Raw genomic sequence first — 14,376 nt, 5'->3', positions numbered from 1 at the left:
GAATTTAGGTATACTTTTTCACCTTATGTGGCCGGTTATTGTACGGTCTTACTTCTTGCACTCATTCAATATTCTGCCCTCACTACAAAAGCTCACCGTGACAGACGTAGTTACGAATTTCATAAAAGCTGCAGGTTTGTTGAGTAGAACCCGTGAAATTTAACACCACGAACTAAACTTCGAGCACTCCAAAAGACTTCCGTACACGTTCTATCGGTTGATCGATTTGAGTTAGGGAAGACTCACACTGCCGTGAACTTTTTAAAGAGCGTTCTCCATTGACTTTCACACCTACTCCCGAGTAGAAAAGATAACATTTGAAATAAATTCGGTATCGTATGGCAGGTTTACTTCATATAGAGGTCAATTAACGCGGAAAAAATGTGGCAGGATAAAATTTTGCAAGGTATGAGGCCGTTCTAATGAACCCGGATGTACAAGTAGGTACACGTGCCTAAAAACGGGTTTCTGTGCTGGTAACCTACAAGGTGATACGTTTCTTTCGACTTGATCTCAATATTATCTAATAGACAGAGACCCGTTACAACATCATCCGTTGCATGAACATCAGCCATTACAGAACACCGAGTGGAAAAACACCTATGGTACCAATCAAAAACAATAGTTGTGACCGCTTCCTTGAGGCGTCTTTCAGGGAGGGCTGTTCTCGTGATTTCAGTGCCGAAAATGTTTGCTTGTACTCATGGCTATAGCATAAACTTTTTGGATGACCTAATGATGCAGCACATTTACCATTTACGCAAACAACTTCGAAATGTCGATCATAAACGCACGTGCGTGTAATCGGTTTTGTCCATCATGTGTATCACTCCAGAGCGTAGCGAGTATTTTTGCAGAGGTGCGTTCAGACTACTTTGATGAGAAGCAGCTCTTTCACTAGCCTGTGTAAGGCTGTCCTTCCGCGCGTCCGTACGAACGCCCCCATAACGCGCTTCCCTCGCCACAGGTGTTGGAGTGGTACCAAGTAAGTGACGCCGCAAGTACGCGTTGACGTCACCCTTCCCTTGCAGTGCGCGCTGACGTCACTCTCTTCCTCGCCTGCCGCGCGCTTGCCGCAGCGCCCGCAGTTGCCACCTCGTACGTTCGCCCGGCCGCAACACCTGCCGCTACCACGGCAAGTGTTGTGGTTGTGGCTTATTGTTGATTGATTGATTTGTGGGGTTTAACGTCCCAAAACCACTATTTGATTATGAGAAACGCCGTAGTGGAGGGCTCCGGAAATTTTGACCACCTGGGGTTCTTTAACGTGCACCCAAATCTGAGTACACGGGCCTACAACATTTCCGCCTCCATCGGAAATGCAACCGCCGCAGCCGGGAATCAAACCCGCGACCTGCGGGTCAGCAGCCGAGTACCTTAGCCACCAGACCACCGCGGCGGGGCGTGGCTTATTGTTGTTTGTGTGTGAAAGCTTCATGCAGCTACCATGCATGGCACTGCACAACTACTTTAGGGCGCTATAAAGTGGCACCAGCAATGGCGCACAGGTTTTAAACACAAGTTATTTTGAGCCTTCAGCTAGCCCACCACTTCAATTGCTACGTGGCCTTATATGGAGGGCAAACAGTGGTGCGTCGAGTTTGATCTCAGCTTACAAACCTCTTTTTGCTGACATGCGGTGCGCACAGCCGAGTGAAGGAAAGAAGGAACAGGGGGGAAAGAAAGAGCAGAGATATTACCAGTCTAGGACTGGTATGCTGCCCTACGCAGGGAAAATGGAGAACCGATGTTTTCCTTGCGGTCATAGGCGTGCAACGTTCTGCTCTTAGGGGCCGAATGTTCATTGCAGCCCCCTCCCCCTATCAGTCAAACATTGGGCAGCTTTAGAGCCCCTCTCCTTGCCAGTGCGTATACTTGCAGTCATTGCAAGAAAAAAAGCGCAAAATGAATTTTGTGAAAAATAGCTCTTCGAGTTAGGTATCAACGGAAGCGTTGGTGAAAGGGGGCATTCTGTACAGTGCTCCTCGTTCGGGATCCAGGCGTGGAGGTTGGCCTCAATTTGTATTGCAAACGCAAAGCCGTGCTGGATCACAACGGCGGGAGTGGGGAGCCATGGTGTGGCTTGTGGAAGGCGAGTGCCCGTTTTGTTACATTTTGTTGCCGATGACCATGGAGATAGGTCTTTCGGCCGAGCGTTGATGAGTATAGGGAATCCCTGAACACTGTCGTTATTTGCAACCATTGTTTCATTACAATTTCAGATGAACTCATGTGCGACGTACTTCAATGGTGACAAGGCGTCTCACTCTTTGTTTCCGATTTTGTGCTAAATAATGTGCCGATTAAGTTTTATATTGAAGAAAGTGCATGCCCTGTAGTACAGAAGTAGTGTCGTAACTACAATGGAAAGGTTCAGTGCCCTTTCTACATATAAAACGTCAGCGCGATGTAGTCTAGCACTAGATGGGAAAGGTGAATGCTCTTTCCTAACATCTGTAGCTCTTTGCTTAATCTTTTATAAATTTTATTGGTTCGTGAAACGATCTTTATCTTTGTGAATGAACGTGCGCGCGGACTTCAGGGAAATCAGTGGCCGCGGCTCTGTACTCCACTTCAAACGTCATGCGAAACGCCATGGAAGCTAGCGAAACTTTTTGCAGCGGCTGCTTTCGCACCAACCCCGCCGCAGTGGTCTAGTGGCTAAGGTACTCGGCTGCTGACCCACAGGTCGCGGGATCAAATCCTGGCTGCGGTGGCTGCATTGTCGATGAAGGCGGAAACGTTGTAGGCCCGTGTGCTCAGATTTGGGTGCACGTTAAAGAACCCCAGGTGGTCGAAATTTCCCGAGCCCTTCACTACGGCGTCTCTCATAATCATATGGTGGTTTTGGGACGTTAAACTCCACATATCAATCAATCAATGCTTTCGCACCAATAACAAGCTCAATAATTTCAACATTAGCGTTAATTGTTCCGTTCTTTCTTTGTTTTCCTTTAGAAGAAAAATGTGGCAGGTCTTATGTAGCGTGGGAATCGATGTTATTGAGGGCATGCAGCGGGAAGGTGAAGGTGGCGTATGTTTCTATTGTGTGAAAAATTACGCAAGGATGCTAAGGATATGTACAACTGCTATGCACACACACACATATATTGAAGAGTCGGATATGTGTTATAATAAACAGTTGTTTACAGTTGCGCCTAAGGAGTCAAGCTGTTGCAGTGGCGGTGGCTCTAGCTGATTACTATAATCTAACGCTGCCACAGCCTGTCGCACCTTTGCCAGAGCCTGGCTCAAGGCAAAGGCCAGTGAAAGCGAAACATTTACTTGTCTGCGACAATCCAGCCGACAAATGGCACAGAAGGCCGTCCTCACTACTATGGACAACCCACTAGGGGTATACGTAGACGCAGCGGTCGGTAAGTGCGTTCTTTACACCAGTCTCGTATGCCCCGCGCTACCGGAACCATAACATACATGTTACTATGTTACACAGGCACCGCTCTCGTCCTACGCAGGACGAGAGCGGCATTGTATTGATGAAGTTCGGTGCAAAGTGAGACGGGTTAACAGTCATGATACTCGAGGTAGTTGTTTATAAATCCGTAGATTTCTTGTCGCTTGGGTAAGACGCTGAGAACGACGTTATATAGACAACATATACAACTTTCGCTGTAAAAAGTTTAATGTTGCGTAATGATGCTCACATGAACATGGCTATTACCAGCAACAGAAGCGGATGATGAGTAGTACTTATACTTGTCCGTTATGATGGAGAACGCACGCACGTTTCATGAACCACTGTGCATGTGTGGAAGGGGTAATTGACCATTCCTGAACAAGGTTATCAGGACCGTCGTCAGGGTCTTTCATCAGCTTGATACGTGTTGTTATCCAATCTATTCGTAATCTCTGAGACGATGCTCGGTGTGTAGTGGAATATTATGTTTAGTGCAGCTGTGTAAAATTAGGGATGTCTTTTATCAAATAAATGGTCTATGATGTCTCCTGTCCTGGACGCGGGAATGAGGTTTTGCCATGACCGTGTCGTAAGCGCCTGGAATATACTGCAAAAACCAGGTGTCGTTGGGGTCGCATAAATTGATGTCGAAGTCCCCGGCAATGATGAGGGGCGTGGTCCTTTCTCCAGAGTTACTTGAAAGCACTGAGGTCATTTTTTGTGTAAATAAGGAGTTACGTCGATAAGAACAGCTGTAACCTTTAAGTGTTTTTAGCACCCGTAATGTGACATTTTTTTCGCATTTGGATGGAGATAAACAATATAACAGCTGCATCTTGCCGGTAAACTTACCACGAAGCAGAGCCTGGCGACTTACAAAGAGCGTTCAGCTTAGATTAAGGACGACGCAGCGAGCGATGGAAAGGAAAATGATGGGTGTAAGCTTAAAATACAAGAAGAGAGCAGGGTGGGTCAAAGAACAAACGGAGGTTAATGATATCACAGTTGCAATGAATTGATTGATTGATTGATTAATTGATTGATTGATTGATTGATTGGTGGATGCATGGATGGATGGATGGATGGATGGACAGACGGACAGACGGACAGACGGACGGACGGACTTTATTTTATCCTTCGGAACGCGCTTTAGCACGTTGCGAAGCCAATACCACGTCGGAACAGAAAGACCAAGCCTCTCTGCTGCATGGCGGGCCTGATGAACTGCCCATAGCTGTTGTTCAACTCCGGAGTTTGCAATAGCACCCTCCCATTTGGACGGCGTGATGACTTCCCGACAGCGTAACGCAGGTCACCGCGAGAGCACATGTTTCAAAGTAGCTATACTGTGGCAGTAGCAACATGTATTAGTTGGCTGTATTTCGAGATAAATTTTGTACAATAGCGCGGGATTAGAGTACGCCCCGACCTGAAGAATCACGAGTGTCAGAGCCTGAGGTCTGCTTAGTTTTCTGTGCGGTGGAGGGTATTGTCTCCGTGGCACGTAAAAAATGGGGCACCCTTAAGCTCCGTCTTTGAGAGTTGAACGCGATAGCGAAATCCGGCCCCTAGTGCACCATTCAACCGCTTAGTGCATGCTTATAATGTGTTTTGTTACGCACACATGCACGCACACAAACACCCACACAGTATATTGGATGAGCGTGCACTATTATCGCCGAATGGGCTCGTTTTCATCGTGACACCTGTTGATCAAAATGCGTTAAAGGGGCCCAGAAACAATTTTTCAAGTAACCATGGAATGAGTTCACTAGAAGAGCTTATTACCTCATGAATTCAATGCCACAAAAATTTTAAGAATTCGTCCAGTACGAGTGTAGTTACAAAGGTTTGTCGCATGCTGCAATTGCATTGTGTGTTATCTCGTCCCGAAAAAAGCACTGGAAGCTAAGAAGGAAGGGGTGTCAGTGCAATTCTTGTTGTTATCATCGAACTGTTAAGGCACGAACTCTTGGCTGAAATGCCATAGTGGGCAAGTGCCATACCACTAAGGAAACAGGGAAACCCGCTCGAGCTGTTCCTCGAGCTCGAGCAATAGCGAACGTGCCAGAAGAAGAAGACTCTCGATCGCGTATGGTCGCGCATTTTGCGAGCTCTCTTGTTCCTGCGTCCGTGGTACGCTTGGCAGTCATGCACTACCTGCCGAACCTGAGGAAGATCCTCACCGTAAAGAAGAAGGAAAAGCCGGCGGTGAGTACGGAGCCCTGCTCTCCACTCCCGTAATAATCCCTTCAGCGACATGGTGTAATCCCGAAGCCGTGACCAAGTTTTCTTTGCTATAGGAGCACTTTTGTCGCACTTTTGATTTTGAATATCACTATGTTAGCCCACTACCCAAGGCAGGCGCTCTGTCCATGTATTTGTAGTCTTGAACACACAGTGATGCCTCCAGTAGATGGTGGAAGCGTTCTACCTTTGTTCGAACGGGTGTAGTAAGCTGTAGTTCGTATGTGTGGTACGCCTAGAAGGTGGGAGAGAGCCCGAAAGACGGACGATTCTAATTGTCTTCCGTTATGATGTGTGGCACGCCATAGTCCAGGTGCGCACGAGAGAGTGCGCTGCAATATGAAAACACTAAAGCTATAGTTGATCTTCTGTAGCAGTGCTGCCATTGATGGTCTTAGCTCATACGTTGCTTTTTTTACAAGAAGCTCACTTTCATAGCACGAAAGGAGTCTAAGAAACATGACAGCAGTTGTCGTCCTCAAGGATCGGCAGCTTATGTAGTCTATAACCACTAACACGACGTTCTTTGGGCTACAATGTACGGAACAAACAACAGTACCTGGACAGGGCTCGATGCAAGGGCATACTACTGTCCTTGGTATAAAAAGAAGTAATCGTTCAACTTTTTCAGAGACATGGTACAAATTTTGGTCGAGGCCGCAACGATCACATTTTGATGGAAGCGAAATAGTACAGGCACGTGTATAGTATGATTTCTGTGCACGTCAAATAGTACCATATAGCCAAGATTTTCGGAGCCCTCCACTACGACGTCACTAATAGTCATAGGATTGTAGAACTTAAAACCCCAGATATTATTGCATTAGATATTTGGTACAGAACTGACTTCTTGGGGCTCTCACATGCTAACACTAGCACGTTGGAAGGAGAAATTTCGTCTTCGAAATTAAAGCTATGAACAGTGGAATTCATGAGCAGGGGATGCTAAGTGAAGGTATGAACAGCCTTTTGTCATTGCAAATACGCATGCTAAGGAACACGGCAGGTCAACGCAGAAATTGCAGACGAACAGCATTAGATGTTTAACCTCAGTACTTCTTACCGTTCACGTGAAAAAAGTGTCACCGATTTCTAAGCTTCAACCATGGCACATTTTACTCAATTATCAGGCAAGCTACAATACTGCTATAGGCAACCGTTCATGTTCTTGGAGGCTAGATTAGGTCTCTGCTAACAATAATCGTTCCAACACAGCAGCAATATAGACATATTGACATAGTAGACATATTGACATAGTGATCAAAAATACTATAGGTGTACGAGTACATGATGGATTTTACAGCACCTACACATAAGAAAGAAATGGGACAGAGTATAGAAAAGGGCGCTCATTTCTATTCTGTCCCAATTTTTTCTTATGTTTTTGCGCTGTAAAACTTGCCGTCATACACCCAGGCCAACTATAGCCCAAGCTTCTACACTTGTAGGGTACGACAGCCTCTCATCCCATGCCTTTATCTCGTCGTATTTACTTCCACCGACGCAGCGGGTCAAGCTGCATCAACCCCTGGATTTCCACTCACACACGGGCAGGTCATCTGGTACTGCGGTCGCCGCCGAGCCACTGAACCCTCACGCGCAGCCCAGCAACCAGCTCAGACCCCAGCCACCCCAGCTGATACGCCAACGCACTAGCGCCGTGGTTGCCACGGACCAGGGTCAGCACGGTTGGGTGCAAGGCATCCCCTGGCGTCGTACGATGTGCGTGGTGCTCGCTGCGGCTCTGATTCTCGGCACCTGTGCGCTCTCGCTTTTCCTGGCCTGGCACGGAGAGGTCATGAAGCCCGTCTGCGACGAGACCTGCATGGAATACACCACGGTACGCAGTCTGTCGGTTCACTTGAGGGCGTATTTGGGCCAGTTTCACTTCATCAGGGCGCATATAGATGTTACAGAAGGGGGTGGCTCATGCAAAAACAGAAAAGAAGTCAGTCTTGGCCCAAGACCCAAGCAATGAGTGCGATAGCAACACATCAGGCTGTTATACGAAGTAAGTCTTGAAGATTTAGGAAGTACCATCACCATCAAAATAATGAGTCAAGAGCCAGGCAACCGAAGAGACGTGGTCCAGCACGTGCTTGGCATCCTGGAACGCCAGTGGCCTAAAGGGGTGCCCCCACGGGTTTGACGCGAGTATGTTGCTGCTTCGGGACGTCCGAGAACGCTTGAGTCTTGCTTTAATTCCCTCACCTTTCTCCCTTTATGCCGGATCGTCAATAAAGTTGTTTCACTCACTCATTCAGGAAACACACGAAATGTAGCGAACATGGTCGATTATTCTCGAGCTGACAGTAATGCAGTAACGACAGTAATGAACACGCGTTGTGAATAGTTGACTGTATCACGTCTGACAGGAGGCGAAGTCGAAGTTTGGTCCCAAGAAACGTGACAAGCCAATGGTTTTCACGTCAAAGTTCACTAACGTAAGTCTCTGGTGACTGTCACCGGTGCATCCTGTAGGTACGCCGCAGGGAAGTTGTGCAGCAAGAATTTCATGATGGTAGTCCGCAAGGTTCCCGGTGAAATGCGACGAGTGTTGCTACGACAAAGCCGTGTGATGTTTTAACGGCGCTACAGTCACCACAGCTCATAGGGGGCAGTGAGTCGAGCTTGTCCATCTAATGTGCGTATATCGACGGGAACCGAATCCGCAGGCACGACGGGACCAGCATTTTCCTGAATGGTCCTGGATTTGACGAGAGCGATTTTTCCTGCTGCTTCAGAGTGAAAGTGGAGCCAGGCACGTTTTGGAATGCCCCTGTCATCCAACAGTATGTGCTTCAGTGAAACCACCCCTCCGTTGATCGAGCCATCGGACACGTCATGTCTAGGGAAAGCATTAATGGCTTGTCCAAGCAAAGTACATGCTTTGTTTAAGAATGTTTCTTCTCAAGTTCACGCACAGTAAGCCAGTGGCTAATGGTGTGTATGCATAGCTCGCAGTTAGTGATATGGAGGGTGGGCGGCCGAGCCGTTAAATCTGTAGAGCGCCCTGCTCACCGAAAACTTCATTTGCCGTGGCATACAGGGCACAATATGACTCTGGACCACATCTGCCTGCCCGGTACCCACTACCAGTTAAAGAGGTGTTCCCTCTCCCTCCCTAGAAAAAATTCTGCCTACACCCGTGCTCACGTGACCCTCGTTTTTGGTGTTGCGCCCAATGTTTGTTTACCCGTCACTGTGGTCAAATGGTTAGGGCGTTTTTCTGTTGACTCAGAGGTTGTAGGATCGAAACTCGGCTGCGGGAGCCTCATTTTGATGGAAACTAAGGGCGATTGAATCGAAGCTAAAGGGCAGTGCACTTAGGTATAGCTGCAGGTTAAACAGCGCCAACTGGTCACAAACTCACGAGCCCTCCACTACGTCATCTATGTTTATCATATCGTGCTTTGGGGGCGCAAATCCCGACAATCGTTTTTAGTTTGTAATAGACCAAGTTTAGTGCAATGTTTCGCAACAAAAATAGCAGCGCTTTCTTTTTGTAACCACTGGCGTTGATCGCTGATGTGGGCATTGTTGAGCGATGTCAAAAATGTTTGAGCAGACGTGTTTTCTTTGTTCGGTAATTGTTCGAGCTTTTGATTGTCTCGTTAAAAACCAATGTATTTCACTGTGACCTCTTCGGGTTTTTCATCACGTGCCCTTCAGTGAACGCATAGTTGACCACGTGTGCCTGCATATTGTTACGGGATCGTGGCGTTGACAAAGGCAGCAGTGACGAGACGCTTTATTTCGCTGTACTTGGGGCCCGTAAACGGAAGGGTAAACTACAGCAAGCAATCCACCCTGTGCACTGATATCGGCAATCAGAGCATCTGCCGTCGATCAAACTTATCGTCGTTGAGATGCGCCTTCTTTTTTACATAACGCATTAGACTTCCCAGCCTTATTGCTGGTGGTCGCGGAAGCGCTGGAATAGGCTGGATTGTTCGCGTCCTGTGCTCAACAAACTGCATGGTCTACTACAATCGCGAAGCATTTGGAACTTGGTCTGCGCCGAGCATTGCTTACATAGTTGTGGGTGTGTGCGAAATTGAAACAAGAAACGCGCGTGCACTGCGGCGATATCGATGAGTCGTGTCAAAAACATTCCACCCGTACGCATCGCTTAGGACTGACATTCTGTTCGCGTGCAGCTGCTTGGCGAATCCATGGACTGGTCGGTGGGTCCGTGTCAAGACTTTTACCGCTTCGTGTGCGGCGGGGCAGCGAGCAACCGGACGTCGGTGCGCAATCGTATCAACGAGCGCTTTCTCGCTACCGTCATCGAAACCGCCAGGTATGGGTCCTTCTACAGCAAGGCTGTCTACCCCGTGGTGTCGCTGCATCTAGTATCATGGCGGTGCGCACATGAAGGCTCCCCATAGTTTGGCACGTGCTCGCGTGGTTCGCGAACTTTTGCGGTTTACCGTTCATACTTTTTTCGGCAGGAACGAGGAGATCCCGGCTGAAAGCCAGACTGTGGCGCAGAAGGCGGCGCGTCTCTTCAAGACCTGCGACGACGTCTTGACCCAAGACACGGACTACGTGCCTCGCATCCGCGGCCACCTGCGCGAGGTCAACCTGCACTGGCCTCAACACCCGGCCAATCGCGACGCCGCCTCGGTGGACGTGGTGAGCACCATGCTTGAGCTGAACGACAATTGGGGCTGGCCGTGCTTCTTCGAGTTCGAAGCCGAGAAAGTCGGCGATTATTCGTTTGAGGTACGTGGAGGCCGTTACCAACGAGAAATAGTGAGATGGAACGACTTTGGTATAAAACGCGCCGCATGGCCGCAGCGAAAGCTGGAGAAGCAGCATTTCCACAGGCTATTTGACATGGGTGCCGCCATCTTGTGCTGTAAAGTCGATGTTTTGTGAAGTCGATTGCGGTGTGAATAAATGAGGCCATGAAACACCGCATGCACCGACCAAGCTGCCTTCATGTGTATGCGTCTACCGTAACACTGTTCAATTATTTGTTAAGGGCGCGAAACACAAAGGCGAACAGCAAAGCATGGCAGCGCTAAAACACCTCGGTAGAATAGTCTATAGAGACCGTCGTAACTACGGCTGTGGAGTTATGGCTGTGCCCTTCGTAATGAGCTGGGAGCATTGGACGATCCGCTAATTGAGCATTTCGCATTGTGTGAGGCCTGCTTGTGTTTTTACTCTTTTCCCACGATTAATTACACGTGTTAGCGTGATTTCTTTCCCGATATGACACCTGTATAGGATATTTTTGTGAAAGATTTTCAAACACTGACGCAGCTCTACGGTATAACACTCGGCTGCCACGAATAAGGTTACGGTGCAACTTCCATGTGGTCGTAAAAGTTCCATGGGAACAACTTAGGTATCAAGACCGGTTGCTGTTGTGATCCTTCAGCAGCTTTCTCTGTGAAATAAACCAACCCCAGACCACGTCTTCAGAAAGAAGCAAGACCTAGTCATCAGGCAGGCTTTAGAAGTTTCAAATGTTCTAATAGTGTCTTCATGATGTATGGTGAAGAAATCAGTCAGCCATGCACTCCTCCAGGGTCGCAGGTCTTAGATTGGTAGGTATGTGCCCTATGTAACAGTAGAACGCACCCATGTGTTCTGTCAATGAGTCTTGCTGAAACAGAATATCAACACTTCGTGGGTTAAAAACGCTGTTGCTATGTATGCGAGAATATTGACATGATGGATACGTTGTCCTGCGTACTGTGTACCCCAACAATCAAATCGTCCGCCTCCGTGCAATGTTACATTGGCTACGATGCTCGGCTTGTGACCCTAAAGTCATAGGTTACATCCCAACTGCAAATTCTATCGTATTTTGATAAAGATTGAATGCTATAGAGACCCCTAGAGTGTGTGTTGTCAGTGCAGGCTCGATATCAGGTGGTTCAAAAGAATGAAGCCCTCTACTGCGGCATGCATCGTAAGCGTATCCTTGTTCCCGCTCGTTAAAACCACGACGTTTTATTATATTTAGGAGTTGATGATCAATTTCTTTAATTAGGACAGTTCAGCAGTGATACAACATCTCCGTCGTGCCATTCCCATTCACGTGCGTGCATTTACGTGTGCGCGTATATGTGCCTGCGTGTTTGCGGGTTTCTGTGTGTGTTTCAGAGGGCGCTCATAAGAACCAAGGTTGCGCTAAGAGAATGAAATGCTCGGAGCTGTAGCACGCAATAAAAAAACTTTAGGCACAACTCTTTCTCTCTCGTTGTTTGGTAAACAACAATCCGTTGAAAGTCCACGCGATCCATAACTGACCAACTTGAAAGAAGTGAAAGTCTATATGCTCGTGCACCATCCTAAACAAGGCACCATGGTGTGACACTTGCACAGCGCTGACTTCGACGAATTATTTATTTCGCAAAGTACCGCAAGTAAACTGTAGCCATGGTGGAGCTGTCACTGTTTTTGCCACCTCCATGAATTTCACCAATCTGCCAGGCTACTCGGCGTCTCCTAAATAACCTGACGGCGGCGTTTGCGTCGTGAGTTCATAGACAACTTCGTTGGCCTCCTCGGTATGCGTCGTCTGAATCGAGGCACAGTTCATCACTTAGGCTTGCGTGTCTACGACGGAAAGCACAGAAGGCTTGGCTCCTCGCCACGCCATTATCGCAGCGGCTAGGCCCCAATCGAATGCAGCTGCGACACATCTATGCAGCGGATAGCGTGACATGACTTAGATCAAGAAAAGCGCAGGGGCCATGCATGTCTGGCAGAGACGAAAGAGCAAGAACTTCGGCTGTAATAAGGTGGCTGTGCACAGCCACCATACGAAGAGCCAGGAGACTTAACGCTTCTGGCTCGGACACAATGGTGTCCAAGCTGGCCGAGAGCCAGGAGCATTCTCCTATTTTTCAACCTCGCAATTGATCCATGCGGCTCTTGTTGTTTTACCAAAGCCGAACAAACGCGCCTTCCTTTGCGCCCCGGTGGCTAAAAGTCATCGGGACGTGGCGGATGTTATGTAGCGGCTGTGGAATGACCATGCGAGATGAGAGTAATGGTTTTTTTTTCGCTCTAGCTTTAAACACAGACAGCGCAAAAGCCAGAGTACTTCTACAAGAATGATACGTGTCACACCGTTGACGTTTGTAAGTGCATGAGTGATGCAATCTGTGTTATTTTTAGGGAGATATGCCTTGATGCCTCCTCAAATGCGAAATTCAACCATCGGTGTCTCGCCTCCCGCAATGTCAAGAACGAGTGTTGCAAGATATTGTTGAATAACGCATCCTAAGTTTGACGTCACCATTGATGCCACGGCGGCATCAAAAGTAGCTGAAATTTGTGACATTGTCATGCCGTCTATATGACGTACGTGATAAGACATAATGGGTGTCATTAGACTCATTACATAGCGTCGTGGCTTTCAAAAAGTTGTCTGATCACGGAGCCAGTGCAAAGCCATATGAACTGACTCCAATCTTGGAGGTCATGCTCGGAGGCAGTTTTACGTTAAATGGAGAAGAAGAATAACAAAACTTTATTTTGAGGGAAGGGGCACAAATTGTATTCAGAGCATGCATGGAGGTTGGGGCCCCAAGTCCAGGGCTCCGCTAGCTTACGCCGCTCGCCCAACGTGACTCACAAGTGCTAATTGCACCTCAGCGTCCGAGCTGGCAAGTTGTGCCTCCCGCTGCTCCGAACTTCCTACAATATTGTTGTCTAAAAGAAGAGAGTTCAGATTCTCTTGCTCTGGATCACTCACACTCCAAAGATATGTGAAATAAAGTTGACGAACCGTTGCGCCACGGGCAAACGTGACGGTACAACGTAGAGTATATGTTGCTGAGCCCCGATAAATTGAAAAGTCTTCCGTCTGCACCTTGCGGATATTCGTAGCGTCTTCCCCTTCAAAAGTTTTCGAAAGGGGGCAGGGCCAGTCGACATATCTGCTGCTTCTATATGATACCTAAAGGTAGCATATACAGTAACTCGATATACATCGATGAAAGATTGATTGATATGTGGGGTTTAACGTCCCAAAACCACTATATGATTATGAGAGACGCCGTAGTGGAGGGCTCCGGAAATTTAGACCACCTGGGGTTCTTTAACGTGCACCCAAATCTGAGCACACGGGCCTACAACATTTCCGCCTCCATCGGAAATGCAGCCGCCGCAGCCGGGATTCGAACCCGCGCCCTGCGGGTCAGCAGCCGAGTACCTTAGCCACTAGACCACCGCGGCGGGGCGAACATCGATGAAAGAAGACGGCTGCTTTCACCCGCGAGTTGCTTTTAAGGTCCCCTCACCAGGTGACTTGATGAATAATTCATCAATCACTGGAAGTTCATCATCATCATCATCATCATCATCATCATCATCATCATCAGCCTGACTACGTCCACTGCAGGACAAAGGCCTCTCCCATGTTCCACCAGTTAACCCGGTCCTGTGCTTGCTGCTGCCAATTTATACCCGCAAACTTCGTAATCTCATCTGCCCACCTAACCTTCTGTCTCCCCCTAACCCGCTTCTCTTCTCTGGGAATCCAGTCAGTTACCCTTAATGACCAGTGGTTATCCTGTCTACGCGCTACATGCCCTGCCCATGTCCATTTCTTCTTCTTGATTTCAGCTATGATATCCTTAACCCCCGTTTATTTCCTAATCCACTCTGCTCTCTTCTTGTCTCTTAAGGTTACACCTACCATTTTTCTTTCCATTGCTCGCTGCGTCCTCCTCAATTTAAGC

The 14,376-nt window shown here is 48.0% G+C and overlaps 1 protein-coding gene across 1 annotated transcript; it reads left to right on the top strand.

The window, feature by feature from the left end:
* The first annotated feature begins 9,522 nt into the window (after window positions 1–9,522).
* On the top strand, window positions 9,523–10,633 carry LOC142766897 (neprilysin-1-like). The gene is made up of 2 exons (XM_075868104.1): window positions 9,523–9,968; window positions 10,120–10,633. Exons 1-2 carry the CDS (start codon window positions 9,841–9,843, stop codon window positions 10,547–10,549), a joined length of 558 nt encoding a protein of 185 aa, XP_075724219.1. The 5' UTR covers window positions 9,523–9,840; the 3' UTR covers window positions 10,550–10,633.
* The last annotated feature ends 3,743 nt before the right edge of the window (window positions 10,634–14,376 follow it).

Source organism: Rhipicephalus microplus, chromosome 7, assembly GCF_043290135.1.
Source record: "Rhipicephalus microplus isolate Deutch F79 chromosome 7, USDA_Rmic, whole genome shotgun sequence".
Classification (NCBI taxonomy): Eukaryota; Metazoa; Arthropoda; class Arachnida; order Ixodida; family Ixodidae; genus Rhipicephalus; species Rhipicephalus microplus.
This window is presented reverse-complemented; position numbering and strand designations above follow the sequence as displayed.

Bases quoted from the DNA above. Each gene is read 5' to 3' on its own strand.
- LOC142766897 (XM_075868104.1), top strand. From the start codon at position 9,841: ATGGACTGGTCGGTGGGTCCGTGTCAAGACTTTTACCGCTTCGTGTGC. The intron at 9,969-10,119 runs GTATGGGTCCTT...TTTTTTCGGCAG, and splicing joins ACCGTCATCGAAACCGCCAG to GAACGAGGAGATCCCGGCTG.